The following is a 24,681-nucleotide window of genomic DNA, read 5'->3' as shown; positions in this document are numbered from 1 at the left end:
CTACCAGATGACGCTGGAGATGCTGGTCTCGCGGGGCAGCAGCGGCAGCATGGCGTTGTTGGCGTGGGCCTCCTCCAGGCTGTGCTCGCGGCTCTTCCCCGGGGGCCTCTGGCCGTTGAGCAGCGTCAGGGGGATGTTGCAGTAGGTGTGCTGGTTGCCCAGCGAGGAGAGCGTGGGCAGGGTGCCGCCGGGCGGGATGTCGTACTCGTAGCTGCGGTAGTAGTGTTTCTGCCGCATGCTGGTGTGGTAGGTGTTGTGGAAGGACGAGCGCAGCTCCGGGTGGGCGGTGGCCATGGCGGTTGAGGTGGCGGCGGCCATGGAGATGGCGGAGACGGTCTGCAGCTCGCCGAAGGGGCCCTGCTCGCTGACGTCCAGGGCGGGCTCGTGGCTCAGCATGGGCTCCGTGCGGCGGAAGGGCATCTCGTACTGCAGCTGCTTCCAGAACTTGGAGCTGAGCTTGTTGCTCTTGGGGCCGTGCCACTTGATGACGGTGAGGGTCTTGATGGTGTGCTTGAGCGCCTCCACCTCCTGGTAGTTCATGATGCCGCGCAGCTCGGCGCACTCGATCAGGATCACCTTGATCTCGCCCGTCACCAGCATGTTGCGCAGCCGCGTCTCCAGCTCGAAGATGCTCCAGCCGCGGCGCACCACATAGTTGGGCGTCATGACGATGATGAGCCGCTTGCTCTGGTCCACGCAGCGGGCCACGTCCTCGATGTAGGCTGAGGGAAACACAAACCACAAGGTGAGGGAGGGCGGCACGAGAGAAGGCAATGGAGGACGGACGGATGGAGTTCCGGGAATGGGGTGATTTAAGCTTGAGCTGGTGGTGTGTTTCATGAGACTAACGAAAACACGTGGAGACGATGACACATTGAACCACATAAAACACGAGACGACGACAAGGACACAAACATGTAGTCTAATCAGAGGGAGCGCAAGCTAGCTCTTATCTTCGGTATCTGCTCATTTCCTGAGTTCGAACCTTTTGAAGTCAATCCGTCAGTGTTTACTGGGTGTGCATTACAGATGTGGCTACGTTTGAACATGTGCAAGGCCATGCAAGGTGCACACAAGGGTGCCAACCAACAAACACAGAGTCAAACTGCAAGGATTTAGAGATGAAGGATGGGGATTGATAGGAGTTACACATCCTGATGATGTCTAGGTGCTAAGCTTGTTGTTTCCGCTCACACACAAAAGTGTCAGGGGCCGATCACACAGAACAGGGTTTATGACAAAAACGCTTGGCCGCTTCACAATTGTTTTCCTATGGATCCGAACTGTGCTGAGCTGATTTTCTCGTGAGGCGCGTTTTTTTTTTTTACCGCACTTACAACTTAAAGCAGCAGAAAGAAGATGTGACTAAATGCCCAAAAAACGTACAGAAGCTAATTCCAGTAGAGTAAGGATAATAATGTTTTTACAGCTTGGCTCTTGTTGAGTATATTTTCACTGTTAAATGGTAAAAACCCTTTAAATGGCACAATTTGCTTACACAGCCTCCCAAAGGGTCTCACAAAGCGCTCTGCCACAGTGTCTCTGAAGCGTCCGCATCAGCTTTTCTGTGTGATCGGTACCAAAAGACTAGGATCCCTTCAGGGGTCATGGGAGGCGTCTCATACAGAAGGAAAGGGCTAAGGGAGAGTACCTCCAAGCAGTCGAGTGTCATCCTGGTAATGCTCATTGGAGAGACCTAAACATAAACATGGCAACGTTCAAACTCAGGTCACAAGGAAGACACTTCAGAGCTGCAATCACGGCACACGCATACACACACATGCCGACGCAGACACACACACACACACACACACACACACACACACACACACACTCGCTGATGCATACACAAACACGCACACGTATACACTCACACACACCACACACACACCTAAAGACGCGCAGACACGCAGGTGCACTCACACACACATACACACACACACACACACACACACACAAACACACACGCAGACATGCAGGTCTACTCACACACACACACACACACACACACACACACACAAACACACACACACACACACACACACACAATCACACACACAAACATGCACACACACACACACACACACACACACACACACACTCGCACACACACACGCACACACACACACACACACACACACACACACACGTGTGCAACCTCCCCGGTCCCTATCCACCCACCACCCTAGTCACCCACATACAAACAAAAACCCGCTGTACACAGTTTTAGACACGCCCCCATCCTCAACCATACATCATCGCCCTGATTGGAAATCATTGACTGTAATTTGCCCCGCCATTTACGCTTACGGCAATTCTTTCTTTGATTAAAGGACGAAGTTGGATAACACAGCTGGGCTCGCTTCCGCTGCTGATTTTGCATGGATATTTAATTCTGTCTGGACCAATGGGGACGCAGTTATTTCTTTTTACGATCAGCTCATCAACATGAAGCCTATAAACACAGAGCATGGCCGCTAACTACCGCTCGCTCTTTACCACTTTAGCACCTACAGACTGCTAAGCAGTGTCGCAGCGCGCGGAGAATACATTCACACAGAATCCTCATGCATTACTTATGCCCCGAATAAAGAGCTGATGCAACACAATGAGTGCATATCAGCTCCGCGTTACACATTTACAGCGACGCTGTGCCCATAGTTGGCTGGGAGTAAACAACGTGGAAATACTCTTCTGGAGACCGGAAATAATGATACAAAAACAAATACAATAAACTATAAAGGCATCACATGGATGAGCAAATAGTGGTTTCCTAAACTAGTTTCCAAAGAAAATTATGCATTCATCTCAGTGGGTACCATGTGTACTTTGCCAAAGCTTAGCTAAGATTAAGTTTTGCCTTTGCATTCATATATTTGCCTATTTAAGGCATTTTTTTCTTTTTAATGCATTCTTCGCCCTGTGAGAACTTTTATGTTCAAACATGATACACATGACGCAGACAAACAAGACTAAAGACAAACAGAGTAGCCTCTAAGACTAAAACATGTAAGCAATGCAACAGCAAGTTAACAGCAATGCTAATGTAGAGACAACTACCAACAAGTGCATTTATGAATACATTACGTATGCACACACACTACGCAAACACACACACACACAAATACGCACACACACACACACATGTGAACGCACGCACGCATGCACACATACACACACACACACATACACATACACATGCACACACACTACGCAGACAAACACACACACACACACACTGACAAATGCACACACATGCACACACACACACACATGTAAACGCACGCACGCACGCACGCATGCATACACATACACACACACACACACACACACACACACACACACACACACACACACACACACAGGCACATGCACAGACCCTCACACACATGCACATATACACACGCACACACGAACACACACAGACATCATTAGCTAGGTCCTTACTTCCTGTGGGGATGAGGTCCCGGTCAGGGATGAAGAGCTTGTATCCGTAGTGTTTCTCCAGCACGTCAGGCAGGATCTCCAGGGCAAAGCGCTCCTCCTCCCGGGTCTCCTGGCTCCACTGGTCAGGGTCCACCTTGGTGTAGGACAGGTACGCGTCGTAGTCCTTGTTGTCTAGGCGACACGGAAACATCAGAGAAAGGACATTAGACTGAGAGACAAAATAGGAAGAAAGTCACACTTTACCGAACCTGTAGCGCAAAACCACCCTTCTTCCTTCACATACACACACATACAGACACACACACACAAACACACGCACAACCATACACACACACACACGCGCACACATACACAAACACACACCCTCACCCACCCACACAAACACTTACCCCAAACGCAATCTCTCATTGCCCTACGTGTCAATATTGCTCAAAGGAGAATAATAACCGCCAGCAGCAACAAACAGGCAAACAGTCTGGAGATGGCACGTCAGGAACGAGCGCTAGTCATTACGTTCAGTGGAAACTGCTGAATGTGGGTCAGCCAGAGAGGGAGCCAGACGGTTTTCTCTGGTTCTTTGAGGGGCCCTGGAAGAGCTTTTGAAAGGCGCCGTAGAGGCCCGGGCCCGCAATCGACAGCACGGCGATCCAGACATCAAACACTGCCTTCAAATGAGTGTAAAAACGACCTGGCAAATGAGCCACCTCTACAAGTCTGCAAATGAAAAAAACGGCAAGCGTCTAGCGGTTAGGCCCCCTCGGTGGTCTGACTTATTCATGGGAAAGTTTTGAGTCAACAAAACAGTCTGTTTTGTATGGATAATTCACACAGCACCGCAGGAAAAGGATCCCTCTGATTCGCAACTCCGTCTGGCTGGAATCATTCGGAAAACAAACGCAAAAGTGGGAAAGTGCTGAATGGAGCAGGGAGGTAATGAATCTAGGAACCAGAAAAAAACAACAACCCCAGACTAAAAACAATAAAACACAAAAACACATAAACGCTGCGACAGAAAATCTAGAAGCAAACCGCATTTCAGGTGGAAAACCAAAAGTGAATTCAATTTCCGTCTGTTTACTCTTCGGGGATGTCCTCCAGGGACCGCGCCCATCCCCCCCGCGCCCACATACACACACACCCCCAGACCCCCACACACACCTCCCCCGCTCCTCGTCCCGCTACCCGCCCGTCCGTGGTCGAATCTGGGCATCATTCCATGACATATTGAGACTGATCTCTTTTTAAATAGGCAACAAATTGAAAAACTGTCTCCCAATCCACATGCAGCTCCCTCCGCACCCAACACAAAAACACACACACACACACACACACACACACACACACACACACAAACACACACACACACACACACACACACTTACGTGTACGTGCAGGTGCACATGTGCGTAAACGTGCACGGCCACGGCACGGCCTTGGAGTGTCCGTGGACATACGTTTGTGTGTACCTATGGCGAGGGTGTGCGTGTGTGAGTGTCAGTGTGAGTTTGAGAGAGAGATAGAAACGATGATAGATAGAGTGCTGTGCAGACAGATGGAGAGAGAGATAGAGAGTGAAAGAGAAGAAATGGGGACGCCGTCACGAGATGCCGTCCCTTTCTAGCAGAGCGACGGTTTGTAAATAGAGGCTGTAACGTACAACACACACGCGCACGGGCACCCACGCACGCACGCACGCACGCACACACATGCAACGCACGCACTAACGCACATTATTCGACACCTAAGGTATGGAAAAGATGGCATGGAAATAAGGAAAAATTGGCTGCATTGTAGAGTAAAAGAGAGAGGGGAAAAAGAGAGGGAGAGAGGGAGAGACTATCTTCGTCGCGTCCTCACCTCCATCCACGTCCTCGCTGCCAAAGTTCCTCCGGTAGAAGAGCATGAGCTCGATCCTGTAGCATTTGTAGAGGGAGATGAGGAAGACGAGCAGCAGCAGGATGGCTCCCAGACCCCCGGCCAGCTCCACCGTGTACATGAGCTCTGCTGGGGGGAGAACACAGGCACACGCACACACACACACGCACACACACACACAAACACACACACGCACACACACACACAAACACACACACAAACATGCATGCACAGAAGTACACGCAGACACATACACAAACATGCACACACACACACGCACACACACACACACACACACACACACACACACACACACACACACACACACACACAAACACACACACACAAACACAAAGATATTATTACAAAGGAAAATATATATAATTACAAAAGATTGAGGCACGTTAATTGTACACAGAAAGGCTTCAGCCGTTGGTTTCCATCCCAACCTTTGGCCATTTGTTTCCATCCCATAAGGGTATTGACACAGGGACATCAGTGACATATAGGGATATGTCGGACTGCTCTGGATTTTCATGCTTGGCCTTAACTCCCCCGCCCCCAAAGATATCTACTTTATAAATTAATTGTGTAATGACTAAAAGAAAGAAAGAAAGACTCTACTGCAGAGTTTAACTCTCACAGTCATGATGGTTTCTGGCCCACAGCCAAGATACGGCTATTTCCATAATTAATTAGACGTGAGGTCTAAAACGGGGAGAGAAATGAGCGAGAAACCAGAGCGAGTGCGACCCAAGCGTGTGTTTGTGTGTGTATGTGTGTGGGCGTTCGGTGTGTGTGTGTGTGTGTGTGCGTGTCTGAGCAAATGTGAGTGAGTGTGTGCAGGCATGTGTACGCATGTGTGTGTAAGTTAAGACGATTTATTTTTCCGGATTGGCAATCAACAACATGGCTCCAGCTGTCTCTGCGTAAAAAAGGACCGGGGAAAAGTTTAGTTACAAAATGGTGACTCTGATTTTCTACTGCTTACTAAAAAAAAAAAACTCTCTCCAGTCCATACTGCACCTCTTCATCCTCCTCCTCCTCCTCCTCCTCCTCCTTCTCCTCCTCGGCTGACTCTTTCAGCGCTCTCATTTTCTTCCCCTTTACTTCCCTTTTCCCTCTTTCATCTTCCTCTCCCCTCTCCCGATCGTCCTCCCCCTCTGCCTCCATCTCCCCTTCCCCTCCAGCTTCCCTGAAGAGAGCCGGTTTATGGGTGATGGTGGTGGTGGTGGGGGGGATGAGTTATGTTCTGAATTAAAGCAGCGTTTACCTGGCTGGCTCAGCCAGAACAGGTGCGCCTTATATCTCTGCCATCGCCTACCGCTCCAAAAGACCCCCCCCCCCCCTCCCGTCCTCTGTGGCTGCCATGGCAACCGCAATACCCCCCCCCCCCGCCCCCCCCTTGGTCTCTCTCGTACTCAATACAACGCATTAGTTCTAATGTGTGTGTTATATTTTCGGAAGAACACGTACGAACACCGTGCTTCAGCAACGTGACCGTGCTTCATGTTTTTTTCTAAGGGTTTTTTCCAAGGCGCCGGCGTTCTTCTCGTGACCCGTGGAGGTGCTCTGACCTGCTCTATTACTGTAGAGCTCTTGAGAGATCAATGGCGTCCATCAACACTCCCTCTCCCCTGCCCTTCCCTTTCACTCACTTGCTCTTTCAGGCTCTCTGGGCGCTCTCCACCCGCCTTCCCTCTCTTTAGCGGCCCTCTCCACCTCCCCTTATCCCTTTCAGTCACTCTCTCTTTCAGTCACTCTCCACCTTCAGTGTCGCTCACTCCCCCTCCTCCTCCCCCTGTCCTCCTCTTTCCATCTTTCACTCGCTCCATCTCCCTCCCACTTTTCTCTTTCAGTCCCTCCATCCATCTATCACTCTCCCTCTCCGATCTCCCTTCCAGAGTCTCTCTCTCTCTCCCCCCTTCTCTCCTACAGTATCTCATTCCCGCCCTCCATCCCTCTTTCAGAGTCTCCTCCCCCACTCCATCTCTCATATGAGGCTCAGTGCTGCTGTAGGCATTATGAATACTGCATTCTGGGTGGGGAAACATGAAATAAACATCTGAATAATGATTGAGGAGAGAGGGAGGGATAGAGAGGTCTGGGGGTTGGGAGATGAGATGCTGAGCATGAGGAGAGAGAGAGGGGGGAGGGAGTGTAGAGATGACAGAGAGAGAGAGAGAGAGAGAGAGAGAGAGATAGAGAGAGAGAGAGGGGGGAGAGAGAGAGAGAGAGAGAGAGAGAGAGAGAGAGAGAGAGAGAGATAGAGAGAGAGAGAGAGAGGGGGGAGAGAGAGAGAGAGAGAGAGACAGGGAGAGAAGGAGAGAGAGCGAGAGGGCGAGAGAGAAAGAGGTAACGAAACAGTGAGAGACAACAGACAGATGAGTGAATTTTCCGCCGGTGTTTATGTCTCTCTTCCGGAGAAAAAGTAAAGTGATGGCTTCACAGAGGAAATATCATTTAATTAGAGGCTTTAGAGAGACTGGGGTTGGAATAACATTGGACAGCAGAAGGCAACAGTAGAGGCTGAGTTAAAGGCTGGGGCAGGGCACACCCATTGAGCCTGGCTATGTAAATGTATGCCAGACTTGCTGGCCTGTTGGGAGAAGGGAGCCATTTACCAATTTGCCGTCTAAACGGCCGTCAAGTTATCGCTTTAGGATAAGCGACAAACCATCGAGACGGAGAGAGCTCCAGACAAGCGGTGCTGGGGGAGACACAAATGAGCCACACAGACACCCGAAAACAGGTTTTGGGGGATAAAACTGAACCCTAAGCGGCTGGGGCACCAACGCACACTTGAAAGGTGATGGGAGAAAACACGACATTGAGGAAGGTGTAGAGGCGGCGATAGAGAGAGGAAGACATCCATCCTGGCTGAAAGACGGAGAATACATTTTCTAAGTGGTCCTTGGACGAAGGAGGTTTGCAGAGGAAATAAGATGTAGTTATGCTGGTCTGGAAATGTGTTGTGAGAATGCTCCTTCAGACTCAAGGGGCCTTGTGGATAATAGAGGTTGCTGTGTGCGTCAGACGTGTGTCTAGCCCCGCTTGACACCCACATATGACACCCACCGGTGTTTCACTTTATTTTGGTTCATAATTGTTTCGACCAATCCCGTTAAAGTAGTCTGGGACCTGTCGGCCCGTGATTGGCCAGCTCAGCCAGCAGTAATTAACTGTTAACAAAGGTTTCTGTAAAGGTTTCAAATCAACGTGTGCAGACCGGCCACCGCAGAAATACACCTATTCAAATCTCCTTCATCTCTCTGTGCAAACGAGCTTTCTTCATGATAATATCTCCGCCCCTTGCGGTGTTGGGTTCCCGGCCCAGGCTCCGTGCCATCTCCTCCCGGGGGGATCTGCTGCAGGGCGGCAAGAAGGGGGGGGGGGGGGGGGGCACGAGGTAGGACGTAGGCCGGGGGAGCTCTCACCTCGCCTGCAGAGCTGCACCGTGGCCTGGCGCCGGCCGTTGCCGTTCTCCACGTAGCAGGAGTAGTTCCCCAGGTCCCCCTCTTCGATGGACTCGATGGTCAGGGAGATGGCCACCTCCTGCTCCCCCAGGTGCTCCTTCACCACCCTGACGGCACAGAGGATCAAGCGCGGGTTAGGGCACAGGCGGAGACACACGTCGAAACACGTGCTGAAACATATTCAATTACATGTCGGGACATCTTAAAACCCACGATTAAATACCTGTTGAAACACACGTTGAAACACATCTCAAAACACATTTTAAAAACACCTGTTGAACACGTGTGGAAACACATGTGGAAACACGTTAGAAATACGTATGTTGAAATCCCACGTTCTACAATACAGTCATACAGCATTTAAGTGACATAATATAGGAAATCTCCGGTGTAAAGCAATGATGTATTTGTGATCCATTTCCCTATTGTGAGATGGCTTAGTTATTATTGTGTGTGTATATGTATGCCTGTGCATTCAGTCTGGAGTTGCGTATTGTGCTGTAATTCCCCAGGGTTCGGCAATCTAAAGCGTCAGTGTGGTTCTACTGTACAGGCGCAGTAAATTCAGTGTATATTTCCAGCCGTTGCTGTAAGTAGTTCACAGTATGTTAATTTCCCTCCTCTGCATTCCAACACATGAGAGATGAAAATCAATAAGGAGCTCCTCTTTCCGCGTGTGTAGAAGAGGGGGTCAACTAACAGCGACGAGGAGGGAATCTTTTTATAGTGGCTGCCATGGTAACAGGGAGGAGGCAATGTTAAATTCCAGAAAGTAAATGACTGTCCCCCACTGGGCTGGTAAGGACTGATAGAGGAGAGCGTTTGTTGGCATGGCTCCCTCGAACCTTCACGCATCACACTCAGACCCCTTCACAGCACCCACAGCCCGGGGATGACACCCAGCAGCCAAACCAAGGAAAAGTGGGCCTCTTGTCCCTTTCTGTTCAGTTCCTGCACACTGTGTTTTTTGTTCCGTTGTGCTTGCGCGACAGCAAAGTGAACGGGACTATTTTCAACTTGCGAGTGTGAGGAAAGAGAACGCAAATGGCGTGCAGGCAACCGCCGCTCCTCGACACATTTCCCGCTATTCCTCAGAGTTCTTTATTCCGAGAACACAAGTCAGTTTGGTGAGCGGCGAGCACAGCTCGCTGGCACCCTGCGACTGAGATTCGTCATCGCCGGTAATTGAAAGTGGATCGGCCTGGCTTTTGTGCGGAGAAGGCTGAGGTGGCAGCGACGGAGTTTGTTGTGATACGGAGTGGCCGGGTGTGGGGGAGGAGCAGGAGGAGGAGAACAAGAAAAAGCAATGATTAATCATCTCTCTGGTGAAAGGAGATGTCTTTAAAGCTCCATGTTGCCCAAACAAGCACACAAGCAGAGCTCGCTGCAGTTGGTCTGCCCGGCCAACGTTTGATGCCATGTTTTCCCCTTGTGAGAAGCGACTGAAGACATAATAATCCAGATTGTGCTGACACATACACACAAACACACACACACACACACACAAACACACACACACACACACACACACACACACACACACACATACACACACACACACAAAAAGGCGGGGCGTTTCGGCATTTGCAGCAGGCTCTGGATTTCTCATGTTCCTGAAATGTTCGAGCTCCTTGTAGAGATTAGCGGAGCTCTGTGGAGCTTTGTCTTTGTTTGCCCTTTGGGTGATGTCCTCTTGTCAATACCACGGAGCCGACCGTGATAGTATTTCCAAACTACAAATGCAGGCACTTTTCTTTTTCTCTCCGACACTCTCTCACTTCCCTCATTAGCAAATCCACTGTGTTAGCTTATTTAGTGGTCAATTTTTACTTATTCCTCTCCTGTATTCATCCTAGTCCACCTGCGACCCCCCCCTGCCTGAGTGGGACGAGTCAATGGGATATTGATCGCTTCCCTGATCACGCTCAGCCCCTTTTGTTCAGCTAATTTATTCATCTCTGTATGCTAGGCCTATGCCCATCCGTGCATGCAATAAACAATAATGGCATGATGTCGTGCCGCAAATCCGAAGTCACAAGTTCGGCCTTTTGTTTCCATAGGAATGAGATTCTCTTGATCGATAGGCTATGAAGCTGAGGGTGAGCGCCCTGAACTCTGTTGAGCTAAGGATACCAAGAACCAAACCAAAACAAGAGTTCTGAGAGGAGAAAGGAACAAGAGGAAGGCATTACCATGTAGTCCAGCAACTGCTTGCCTGCCCTTCCTTAGTCCTTTGCCCTCACCCACCAACCCCTCTTCAGATGGCTTTTTCTGTTCTATGGGAGAGGTGTTGGGGTACGGGCTCAATCACAGCTGGCCCAGGGTTGCAGGACAGACAATACAGAATGCAAGATCAAATGCATTATTGATCTGCCGCATGAAATTTTGCTATGAATCATTGACGACATGACCCCTCTCCATCGCTGACGTGTGGGTGTGCGAGGTGCGTTTGTGTCTGTGTGTGTGTCTGTGTGTGTGTGTTTGGTTGTGTAGGCGGGGTTGAGCAGGGTCGGGGGTTTGATGGAATGAGGAAGTGAAAGAGGGATACAAGCAGAGAGATAGATAGAGAAGGAGAGAGAGAGAGAGAGAGAGAGATAGAGAGAGCGAGAGAGATAGACAAAGAGAGAGAAGAGAGAGAGAGAGAGAGAGAGAGAGAGAGAGAGAGAGAGCGAAAGTGAGAGAGAGAGAGAGAGAGAGAGAGAGAGAGAGAGAGAGAGAGAGAGAAAGAATTACCCATAGGGAGATGGGAGTGCTGGCAGTGAGATAATATAAGCTCCGGCGTTGTGTTCATATCGCTGCACATGCACCCCTCACCCCTCTCACCCCTCTCACCCCTCTCACCCTCACGACGGACCAGCTCCTCCTTTACCTCCCCCCTCCCCTCTCTCCCTTTCCCCTCGGAGAGAGAGAGAGAGAGAGAAAGAGAGAGAGAGAAATAGAGAGCAAGAGAGGGAGCGGACGATAACGATAGCGGTGGCGGTGTGAAAAATGGCGGTTGTTAAGTATTTGACAGGGCTGTCTCCCCAGAGCTGCAGTTTCTCCAAACAGCGGCGGGGGCCTCTAATGGGAAATATGCACACAGAGCGGGGAATGGACTTGTTTAAATGTGCTGGGCTATAGTGAGGGGAGGGACAAGCTGAAATAGACTTGTTTTCAAAGCGTCTTACAATGCCCCCCATACCCCCCCTCGTGGGGCAAGGAGACTCTACTATGACCTGCACTGCTTGCTATAACATACACCGGACAAAGAGGTGAGCCAGAGGGGATGTATCCACACACACACATACACAGACAAAATGTGGCCTTGTGCAGGTGACATGCACATGCGCGCACACACACAAAGTCATACATGAACACAACACACGCACTGACAGTCACACACACACCAACGAAAAAACTGCAGCTTTGATTTCCTAAGACGCAGAGGAGTGCGAAATAAAAGCCAGGAATTTGGAAAAAAATGACATCCGTCCATTTTAAGTGAGACACTTTTGGAACGGGATCACATCCCGACTACAAAGGGGAACAAAGTGGACATGATCTTTTGCTTTGTTTCAGCGGTGCGCCGGCCGAGCAGGCAGATCAGATGTGTTTGAACTTCAGACAGCAGCCAGACACATTTGTTCGGGTTACGCGGGGAAGGGAATGATGAAACAGGGACCTGACATTTAGCTCCACCACCGACTGCCGCACTCCCCGCCACTTCCTTCCTTCTGCACGGGCGCAGTGACAGCTCAGTGATCAATATCCGATGAATCAAAACATTGTATATATATCGGAGTGCTGATGAAACAATCGCAGTTCCAGCACTTCCGGGCTATTTGCTATTCACAAAGCAGTGTGGCGTTGTATGCTGGTGATTGTTTTTCTTCTCCACTTTTTGTGTTGTTCATCGTCGTGTCATTAATTCTTGAATTGTTTGTTGTCTATTGTCTGGCGCTGCGTTGCACTTGGACTGCTAAGCAATTGTGCTCTGGGATTTTGATAAAGTTTAGACGAGGAACTGAACCGAAAGATGCACACTTCCGAAGGGGAACGTCAGAGCTGTGATTGGTGTGTTCCAGCTTGTGTTTGAACTTCTTGTGCTGTTCTGCTGTATGAAGCACACACTTTGTTCCTGTAGATCTAGGGAAATGTAAGTGTTTGAAAGGCAATAGTGGATTCATGATCTGCAATGATAGTAATTTAGTCATTTGAAAATGGATGGGACTCTCCTAGTGAAGCAGTGTGCAGTGTAGTTCCTTTCACAGTTGTACTTTATGTTTATGTGTTTACCCTGGAGCATCTTTGACTAAAATGGGTATCATTAGAAATGTACATTACTAACTAGGGGGGTAGCTTTAGACATGAATTAATCACATTATGAACTGCTGTGTTGTGTTGTGTTGTATTCTGTCATGATTTTTACGTGTTGCATGGTCAAGAATCCCCATGATGTGAATTTAATAATGTAGTCAATTTAATAATCGCCGTCACAAATTGTTTTACATTGGTATGGAGACTGGTATAATAATTTCCTCAAACTACACTCATCTCTGTAATAGCTTGTTGGTGGCACCGCGGAGTATACGCTTTGCTGTAACAACCTCCCACAGGGGCCCTCCCAGAGATTAAACAATTATTATTTTGGAAACCTTTTATTTTTTCTTCCAGAAACCCAGTTGGTGAATTGTATTTCCCCCTCTTCCTAAACAACCAGAGCATAAGAATCAGATAGAGGTAAAACTAATGTTGTGTTTAACAGGAAGTGCTTAAATGGCTAACAACAACGTTTCCACGCCGATGCACTTTGTCTCTTACTTGATGTCGGTTTCCTGGACCCGCTCCTCATCCAGATCCTCGATGAACTTCTCCCCCTTCATCCAGTAGGTGAGCGGGCTGACGTCCCCGCTGTAGCCGAAGAACGCCCGGCACGTCAGGTTCAGGGCACTTCCTGCGGAGACAGGAAATGACACTCTATTCATACTCAAGTTCAGATGACATGCGAATGGCGTTTGTGTTTTTTGTGGATAAGGCCATAGGAGGAACTTCATTCGTTTTTTCAGCAGCGAGGATCGATTATAACCGCACAATGTCCAGAAGTATTCGATTTATGCAGATCTTCTCATCTTAATGTATCGCACAATCCAGGTCAAACATGGATGTTTGTATGGTTGTGTGCAAATGCACACACGCACTCACACATACACATACACACAGGCACACACACACACACACACACACACACACACACAGAAACGCACACACACACAAACAGGTCAAAGGTGAGAGCCTGAGTCTTAACAAAAGTGAAAACTTAAACTTATAAAAACCTAACAGACGCTCACATTCCAAACCCTGAGGAGTTGATGCAACAGAATGCACAGAACGAGCGTTTCTCTGAAACCTGGCTTACCTTCCCTGGACAATAGTCCAGGCTGGGCCCTGATTGGCTGGCTTGCCCATGGTGCAACCCTACGAGGGCTGACCCTCTCTCTATACATGGCCAATCGATCCACCGCTTTTGATTGGTCTGTTCCGCCAGCAGCATGAGGCTCGGGAGGTGAGTAAACAGAGATGACCACAGGGAGGCACTCGGGAGCTTCATAACACACGCACACACACACACACACACGCACACACACACACACACACGGCGCTGGGGCTCTGCTCTCCTCCCCGAGAGAGGGTGAGCGAGAGGAGGAGGAGGAGGGCGAGAGGAAATGAGGAGGTTCTTGACAATAGCATTAGTTCATTTGGAGCCGTGGCTGGATATGAGAGGCGGAGACGACTCAATACGTGCGCTTTATTCACAGCTGTGGAAGAGGAAGAGACGCGGCTGCAAGACAGCCAGCTCAGCGTTCTCCCTTTCACCGTCACCCTCCATTAAAACAAGGGCGCCTCTGAATCGACTGCTTTTTAAACGCAAACCACTCTGCACTCTTCTTCGGCTTCAGCCGTTGTATAACTCAAACATAGCCTTTTTTAATTCATAAACAAACGTCTGGTAATGCTGAATTTATTTCACACATTTTCTCCCCGAGAGAAATCGAATTAGGCAGGTGCGAGTACGCCTACGGTTAAGTGACGTAACCGCGACAGACTTTGGGTGAGGGGCCATTAGCCGGGGCGGGGACGAGAGGCGCCATGATGGGGGGCCCGCGTCAGACAACCAGACGATAGCCGTGAGAGCTGTGTGGGCACAACATGCGTGCGGGGTGTGTGTGTGCGCCGGAGGCCCCTCTGAAGTAGGCTTCGCTGCAGCACCCTGGGGTGCGGAGATCACATGATGCGGCCTCACAATGAACTGCACTACGCTATTGTGTAAACAACAACAACAACAATCACAGGTATGAGACGGGGGGTTAACCGTGTGGCATATACATATGCGTCTCTATCTCCCTCCTATTGTGTGTGCGTGTGTGTGTGTGTGTGTCTCTCTCTCTCTCCCTCTTTTTCTCCCTCCCTCTGTCTCTCTCTCTCTCTCTCTCTCTCTCTGTCTCTTTCTCTCTCTCTCTCTCTCTCTCTCTCTCTCTCTCTCTCTCAACTCGGAGAGCTTAGTTTAGGTCCGCAGCAGGCTGTGCTGTGTTTAGAGAGGATCAGACACAGCACATGGGGTGTGGAGTAGAGTCTGGTCTGGATGTCTATTTGTGTGTGTGTGTGTGTGTGTGTGTGTGTGTGTGTGTGTGTGTGTGTGTGTGTGTGTGTGTGTGTGTGTGTGTGTGTGTGTGTGTGTGTGTGTGTGGGGGGGGGGGGGCTGGGGTCATGAAATGAGGCTTGAAGTAAAAAGTCTGGAGGGTGGTTTCGAAAGAGAAGAAAACAACATGATCATTTGAAAATAACGAATGCTGCAAATGGACAGAAACCCAAATGTCACTTGGTTTGGCAGTGTCTGGTTGCTCCTGTAACGGGCTAATGTAAGAAACTAGCTCACACTGAAGTGACAGAGCATGCATTTGGCAAGTTCTTGATATGTATACATAGATGGAGAGGTTGGGTCTGACCAAGAGCGCAGATCTCATTACAACTTGAGGGGGGAACACAAACATGGCTTTTTTTTTTTATATTATCTATTATTTATTATACAAATGTTTTAATATTTGAGTATTTTCTTGAGAGGATATCTATATTATCACGAATGCATATTAAATGATCTGCTGTAAAAGACACACAGCCCTTAAAAGCAGCTTAAAAGAATTATTTATGAATCACTTTTAGCCTATAACTATACATATTTACCTGTTTTTATGAAACCGCATTGCCACAAATGCAGAACCATTTATTCTCTGGAAATAGGCATTGAGGTTTAACACGGTAATCGTATTTGGTACCGACCACAGAGCAGGACAGATAAGGGGTTGACATGAACAAAACCTTTAAAAGGCGTTGTGTTTAAGTGTGAATAATTTTAAAAGTGGAGTCGTCTTCTATTAAATATATTTTTTAAATGACATACATTTTGTAATAAACAATATTTGGGGGCACAACATGATGTATTTCAGGAGTTAGAGGGATGTTCACGAGGATATTTGTATCTCGGTGAGCGAGGTCATGACCAACCCCAACACCACCACCACCACCACCACCATCCCCAATACCACCACCACCACCATCCCCAATACCACCACCACCACCACCACCACCGCCACCGCCACCAACACCTCCACCACCACCATCACCTTCATCCCCACCACCACCACCACCATCCCCAATACCACCACCACCACCACCACCATCCCCAATACCACCACCACCACCATCCCCAATACCACCACCACCACCACCACCACCATCCCCAATACCACCACCACCACCATCCCCAATACCACCAACACCACCACCCCCTCCGCTCCACCACCACCACCACCACCACCGCCACCGCCACCACCACCACCATCACCTTCATCCCCACCACCACCACCAACACCACCTCCATGACTTCCAACATCTTCCCCACAACAAACCCAACTTCAAAAGACTTAGGTAGGTCACGGTGAGGGAGGAAGGGAACGTTGTTAGAGGTGCGGCCTGGCAGGGGGGTAGAGGGGGGCGGGAGGACACAGAGGAAGTAACTGATAGCGGCGTCTGCGAGGGCCAGCAGCTGACATTTCCAAAGTTCAACAGCCACTCTCCACTTGGTATTTGTGCACACGCAGGCTCTACAAAGGCTACACGATGTACTACAGAAAGGGGACGGACACACACACATACACAAATATTCTCCCTTTCTCCCATTTCTCTCAATGTACTTCTCGGACGAACACACACACACACACACACACACACGCACACGCACACGCACGCACACGCACACACACACACACACGCACACGCACACACACACACTCACACACTCTCACACACACACACACACACACACACACACACACACATACATATTGACAAATATTCTCCCCTTCTCCCATTTCTCTCAATGTACCTCTCAGACACACACACACACACACACACACACACAAACTTTATCAGTGTATTCTTGTATACATTGTCGCGTGTATTTTTTGGTGCGCGAGAGTCTGCCTACGTATATGTCTACATATGTGTGTGCATGTCAGAGTACACCTATGTGTGTGAACAGCCTGGCCCATTACTTAATATTTTGCCTGTCTCCCTCCTGCTGTCAGTTTATTCCATGGATCAGATTCAATCTGGCCACATCAGGCCCCTGCTCCGGGAGGAAGTCTCCACTGAGCCCCCCCCCACCGTCACCACGAACCCTGCCTTCTCCGGCTAATCTGACGGAGCTCACATTCTGCTGCTCCGGGGAGAGCGCCCAGACAGGAGTAGTCAAACCATCCATCACATCAGCCCCCACTTAACGGCATTACCCCGCTACCTCCTCCTGTGGGGAGCCCAGCTCTCCTAGCGCCCCCGCCCCCCCCCCCCCCGTAAAAAACACCACCCACACCCACATCACCTCCACCGGTGGATCCCTCCATCACTATCATCATTACTACCAACACATTCATCATCATGGTCTCATCCCCTTCCTCATCATCAACGCTGATGTCTCGACTCACATCGGTTGCCACTTTGATGTCCGCATAATTGCTATTAGGATTACAACCGCAATCAGCCTTACGTCGTTATCTTCCCCCCGATTCGAAAGCCAACATGTTAGATACGTGATGATGGGAACTGCGTGCCTAGATGTAGACGCCGCACCAACTACTCATGATAAGGTTAGCTCTGTTCACACAACTGACAGGCTAACCTTTTGCTAGGTCTGCGCCGTCACGTGAACACAGTGTATTTCTGTTCTCCTCGTGGGTGGCTACTGTAACACATGCCGTCCCCCCTCGGAACATGTAGAGTTCAAAGATACTTCTCTCTTGGTTTATGCTTTTCCGTGCGGAAATGTATACATCCACGTTTTTTCGTTTTTTTTTTTCAATCTATTGTACGTGGCGGTTAATAAAAAATGCAAATCAAATAGAATCAAACCAGGTCTTACTGGGATTTCTGTTCAGTGGGCCGTAAAGAAGGTTTACACCTCTGAGAAAAAAATAAAAACAAACCCTGACTCCAGAAAGCCCACTTAACTCCAAGTGAAGTGATGGCTCCGCTCTGAGAAGGCACTGCGTCTTTATGCAAACCTCTCACCGTGCGTCCGCCTCTCTGGCACACAGATGTCTGCCCGGGAGTTCCTTCCCATAGGGGGAAATAAAGGAGCAATCAACCAATCACGCGCACAGCTGTGTTTGCAAGGCTGTCAACAAAGGCAACTTATATTGTTAGCTTGGGACTCCGCCAGCCACTGGAAGAAGTGTTATTTTACTTGGACACGGCGTGAGTCACTTATTTGCTCGCCAAAACGGCAACAAGCTAAGGCGACGCAGAGTTAGCTGAAGTTGGAGCAGATGGTGCGGTGCCTATTAACCAGGCCCGAAACAATGAGTTGAGGAAGTCCCACACCATTGACTTACAGAGAATGAGCTCCTCTTAAAGACCCTCTGTTCTCCCCTGTTGTCAAATCACATAGCAACGTGATTATTCTCAGTCTCATCGGTAACCAATGGTAACTTACCAGAATAGCCTTCGCCTTGCTGAGGGAGATGTTCTGCTGCCTTGATGCTGGCGAAACAGACGTTTTCTGTGCATTTTATGCAGCCAACGACTACACTACATGTTTGCATTTTGTACCGCAGTCGAAGCGCACGGGAACACTGATGTGTGCAACAGGTTAACAGAATGGATGCCCTCTTTGTTCGGCGATGTGAGTGGGAGACGAAGATGCAAGTTTGTTGCCTTGTTAACCTTAGGCTTCCTGAAAGAGGAAAGTGTACATGAATGAAATCATAAGCTAATGCCTGCCATGAGTAAATAGTTTAACTCTTCAGTGATGACCTTGGGCGTTTAGAGGAGCACACAGCCGACAAAGCATGGAGCACATCATGGCTTTGTACACGTGTTTGCTCCATAATGCTGTTTATCACTCTGCTTCGTCGTTCACTCGGTCGGACACTTCAATAGGCTACTTATCCTGCTAAGCAGAATTGCGAATTACCAGGCCCAAAAAGAAAATACTGCAATATAGTCTCCAATGAAGACTTATGAAGACCCTCCCTAAGTTAGTGTAGGAGTCCAATAATCTTCCCGCTCTCTTTCTCTGTGGAAAATATGATTATATAGTGGAGGGGAAACTAAAGCACAGAGCACGGCACTCTCTAATAAATGCTATTTACAGTTATGCCTCTAGATTTATTCAGCAAGATACTGAGCAATATTTAACAGCACAGAATGTTCCAATTTGGTTCCTCCGCAGTGTGAACCTTGAACAACATAAGCGTGACTATTAAGAGGGTGCACTTGCTCTGGCTACCAAGACGTGTGATATGTGTGTGTGCGCGCGTGTGTTTGTGTGTGTGTTTGTGTGTGTGTGTGTGTGTGTGTGTGTGTGTGTTTGTGTGTGTGTGTGTATTCCTGTGCGTCTATGTGTGTATGCTTGTGTAGGTGAGGAACAAATCCATGTAATCTCCCAGATGATTGACAGCTCTTCACCTCTGGCAGAGAGGCTCCAGTCCCCTCCTCTCCACTCTCCCTCCCTCTAGTCCCCTTCCTCCCTCACTCCAGTCCCCTTCCTCCCTTCCTCCCTCCCTCTCTCCAGGCCCCTTCCTTCCCCACCCCCCTCCCTCCCCCCTCGCCTCTAACCGTTCCAGCTCCCTGTGGCTCATGAGAAAGGAGCTCCACTTCCTGGGACCCAACCTGCCAATAGAGGCAATCGCTACGGTAACCCACCACTCAGTGCCCCTGATGAGCCCTCGGTTGAAGTGCGCTACATGAGAATAGTTGCTCGCTAGCAGGGGTGGTTGAAAGCTTGCATGTTAATGTTTGTGTGTGTGTGTGTGTGTGTGTGTGTGTGTGTGTGTGTGTGTGTGTGTGTGTGGGTGTGTGCGCGTGTGTGTGTGAGATTCACGTAGTTGATGTAAACATGGCGTGAATGAAGTGAGATGAATTCAAGGCAAAGGGAAGGGCAGTGAGTGAGTGAGTGAGTGAGTGATCTGTGAGCGCATGCATGAGTCCACACCTAATGAAGCGAATCAACGTGGAGGTCAGTGTCTGCCTGAGCATGAGTGAGTGAGAGAGTGAGTGAGGGAGGGAGTGAGTGAGTTAGTGGGTAAATAAATAAGCAACTAGATGGAAATAAGCTACTCCTCCCCGGCGAGGACGGTGGGGGCAGGCTAGAAGGAGTGTCTAAAAGGGAATGCGTTTGAGGGGATGATATCCATGCATTGGGGCATACAGTCAGTTAGTCAAAGCAACAGCTTTGGGAGATAATAAGGCTCCATATGCAGGGCTGGCACTCAGTGAGACAGAGTGGAGGAGGAACTGTAATATATAAGCACCCCACCCTTTGGGTTTTACAGAACAGTCGTCAGGCTGATGTACAGACAAAGGGACGACACTAAGGCAGAAAGACAGACTTAGCAATGTTCTGGCTGATACACACGCACTCAAGGGCACACACACTGACTGGCACACACATACAAACACTTAGACACACACACACACACACAGACATGCACGTGGGATTCATATCTTTCTTAGAAGCCAAAATTGGGAGCGCAAATTGCATTTATGTGAATTTGTTTATGACACTGTCATGTTTAATTTGCAGGCACAATAACAATAACCGCAGTGCTTTTAAATAAGTCATAGCCTGCATGGCTTAGATTATTTCTGGGGGTTGTTTTTGTTTTATGACATCAGCCCAGCCTGTCTGTACGACTCTCAGCTCCTCAGAGTCTGTTGTTTGAGCAAAGTCATTGTCCCTATTTGGCCCTGCAAGACCTCTACGCATTCTCCTCTTCCCTTCTGCAGCCCCCTTCCACCTCCCTCCACCCATCTGCACCCCCCCCCCACTCGGCCCCGCCCGCCCTACTGTCCCTGATTGTTTAATTTGGCAGAACTCCCGTTGGCCTTCACGTCGCAACGAGAAAGTAAAAAGTTCAATAAAACAGGATAGGTGACCCATAGCTTTGGTTAAGAGGCAATTCAAAATGGTTGTTTAAGGGTTTCTAGATGCTGACTTCCTCTTTAAGGCCTCTGAGGTGCTCAGGAGACGAACAGGCCGTGTCCATGCATTTGTGTGTGTGTTTGTGTGTGTGTGTGTGGGTGAATGAGAGATGGAGATAGATTGATGGAGAGAAGAAAAATGAGTGGGAAGTAAGAACAAGGGAGGAGAGAGAGAGAGAGAGAGAGAGAGACAGAGACAGAGACAGAAAGGAGAGGTAAAGCTATAGCTATCAGGTCTGCACAACAGGCTGTGTGAAGGTGTCCTGCAGAGATCGCTGTATGAGATGCTGATCCAGGGCCTGTCAATCAAACACTTCCCCCACAAGGCGTGAAATGTGCAGGAGAAAGAGCACGTGTTGTTGCCTCCACACAGAAGGGAGATATAAAAGACAGCAGTAGCGTTATCAGAGATAGATCGCAACGGCCATGAAGGGACTGCTGCAAATTTCAAACCCTCTTCCTCTAGGAGTGATAGAGATGATGGACTGTCTGTACGATATATGTATGTATGTGCGTGTGTGTGTGTGCGTTTGTGCGTTTGTGTGTGTGTCTGTGCGCGTGTGTTTATGTATGCATGTGCGTGTGTGTTAAAGTTGTAAAATGTAATGTGTAATTTAGTTGCATACACAGTTAAAACTTATTTAATTTGTGTTCTGCTGATGGTGATGAAGTGAGGTTTGAATTCTACACAATATGTCCTCAATATATTCTACTAGAAGGTGTGTGCGTGCAACATGTCCAACTAGCATTGACAAGTGGTGAAAAAACACTGTATGCTGTACAATTATGTTCTATAATAGACTTTAAAGAGTCCAACGTAATCATACTTATTTCACCTGCACGTTTCAAAGTAAAGGGTCTAATTATCATGCACGTCACACAGCCCACACACATAGAGCGACACATTTAAATAATCAAGCGTAATTAAATCCTCAGACGATAATGCACAGTTTAACTGCTTTCCACATTCCGAGTATCATATTATTTGCTGCTTAACACTCCATATCATCACATTGTAGGCCATGGAAGGAAGTTATTGTGAAATTATGCGTGAGCCCCCTTCCTCAATTAGTTTCCGGCGTCGGACTATCGGTATCCGTGATAACATGGCCGAGGTAAGGGAATCGAGGTGAATACATTGTGACACACACAAAGCACCCCCCACCCAGGGCTACTGAGCATCTCCCTGCTTTGTCATGGCGTGCACACGTTCCTCAACATCCCTCATGCGAGTCAAGGGAACACAAGTATAAAGATACCAATGAATATCAATACAAAACCGCCGATGGTTAGAAGCTTCGGCTCTGAGCTTCCTTCTCCTCTGTAGACCGGCTGCTTCTGATTCAGACATGAATCCTAATAATAATAATAATAATAATAATAATAATAATAACAAGGTGAATCTGAGATGGCCGGCATAGACAACACGCCGTAGCTTTGCCGTTGATATTGGATTCAGCTCTTCCTACCCGTTGTTTCACCAGGAAGCTTAGCCCCCCCCCCCCTATATTCTTCGGATAGCGGTTATAAAGATGTCCAAAGACTGCCCCCCCGCATTCCGCCGCCGGCTACTATCAAGAGGCACCACTGCCGAGGAGAGCCCCAAACAATCAGTCACCAGGCCGACAGTCCCTCTGTCCCTGTTTCTACTTCCTTTCATCCCAATGCAGGTTACCATGACAACCCCCACCGTGCCAGGTAGGCACAGTACCGCAGGCCCTGTCAGCAGAAAAAAAAAAAAACTCACACACACACACACACTAACACACTAACACACACACACACACACACACACACACACACACACACACCAAAAAAAGCCACAAGGACAAATACAGGTATTCTCCGACAAAAGGGCTCTGCTGGAAGTGAGCCCGCAGCTCTGCCAATCACAGCGCTGCTCCCGGCTCGCGGCTGTCAGCCAATCCAGCTGCAGCCCAGCAGCGAGAACAACGGGAGCAGTGATTGGACACGCGCTCCGCAGTAAGCGCGACTGGAGACGGCGTCTTACAACCACGGCACCGTGGATCGTGATAGAGGAAGACGGAGTCGGCAAACTCAGCAAATCACAAAACACAAATCGCGACGCTTTGAATAAGCAGACGCAATCAATGACAACAACAGCAACAAAGCAACCATAAGGACTCTCTCATCTCAACCCAAGGGGTTGGGGGGGGGGGGGGGGGGGGGGGTTGTGCTTTAGATTAGCGGGGGCTTCCTATCGGGAGGCAGAACGACTGTGTCCGGAAGACACGGAGAACCGAAAAGCAACAACACACACACACACACACACACACACACACACACACACACACACACACACACACACACACACACACACACACACACACACATACCCATACACATACACATACACACACACACACACACACACACACACACACACACACACTGCTGGTGATCAGCCTCACTCTGCATTGCAGAGATGTGCACATCAGTGGAGGGTGGTGGGGGATGGGTGAAGGGGTGTAGGGTGGGTGGATGGGGGTTACAGAGGAGTACAGTATTTGTGTGTGTGTGTGTGTGTGTGTGTGTGTGTGTATTTTTGTGTGTGTGAGAGAGTTAAAAGAGAGTCACGATGGAATACTGGAGGGATGATTTGAGCATGAACATGAAAGACTATGGGAGCACCACCCAGCCCACCCCCCCCTCCCCACAACTCCCAAAAACATTTCTCCCATCCCCTCCAACACACTCACAAACAATGATTCATACAATTAACATCCTCCCCCCCTTGGCACACACACACACACACACACACACACACACACACACACACACACACACACACACACACACACACACACACACACACACCTTCCTCCATCCTCTTTTCTATTCTAATAACGTCTCCTCTCCAGAGAGGAGCCCTTAATTACTATTATGAGCCTGAGAGTTTTTATACTGTGGAGAATCCTCTCTCCCTCTCTCTCTCTCTTTCTCCCTCTATCTCTCTCTCTCCCTCTCTCTCCCTCCAACTCTCTTTTTCTCTTGCTCTCTCCTCTCTCTCTTCCTCTCTCTCACCAATGCTCTAGTTCTCTCTGTTTCTCTTTCTCTCTTTCTTTCTCTCTCTCTATCTCTCTCTCACAAATGCTCTCTCCCTCTCTCCCTCTCTCTTTCTCTTTTGCTCACTCCTTTCTCTCTCACTCTCTCTCACCAATGCTCTATCGCTCTCTCTCTCTCTCTCTCTGTTCTCTCTCTCTCTCTCTCTCTCTCTCTCTCTCTCTCTCTCACTCTCTCTCTCTCTCTCCTACATTTGTTCCACGGCCCCTGGCAGTCCGTCAGGTAAATGTAAGTCTTTAATTACCGGTAAAAACGATGGCTTTTGTGAACAGGTAGTTCGTTGCCC

At 49.0% G+C, this 24,681-nt stretch overlaps 1 protein-coding gene across 1 annotated transcript in view; it reads right to left on the bottom strand.

The window, feature by feature from the left end:
• Positions 1-24,681, bottom strand: part of il1rapl1a (interleukin 1 receptor accessory protein-like 1a) — a gene marked incomplete at both ends in the record, with an annotated part of 143,067 nt that continues 118,386 nt past the window's right edge. Inside the window, 5 exons of the mRNA XM_079731332.1 lie at positions 1-722; positions 3,448-3,618; positions 5,305-5,448; positions 8,760-8,905; positions 13,599-13,731. Coding sequence (XP_079587458.1) covers positions 1-722; positions 3,448-3,618; positions 5,305-5,448; positions 8,760-8,905; positions 13,599-13,731 — 1,316 coding nt within the window. The remainder of the gene's footprint in view (positions 723-3,447; positions 3,619-5,304; positions 5,449-8,759; positions 8,906-13,598; positions 13,732-24,681) is intronic.

The sequence above is a fragment of the Pollachius pollachius genome (genome assembly GCF_949987615.1).
Source record: "Pollachius pollachius genome assembly, chromosome: 3".
Taxonomy (NCBI): domain Eukaryota; kingdom Metazoa; phylum Chordata; class Actinopteri; order Gadiformes; family Gadidae; genus Pollachius; species Pollachius pollachius.
This window is presented reverse-complemented; position numbering and strand designations above follow the sequence as displayed.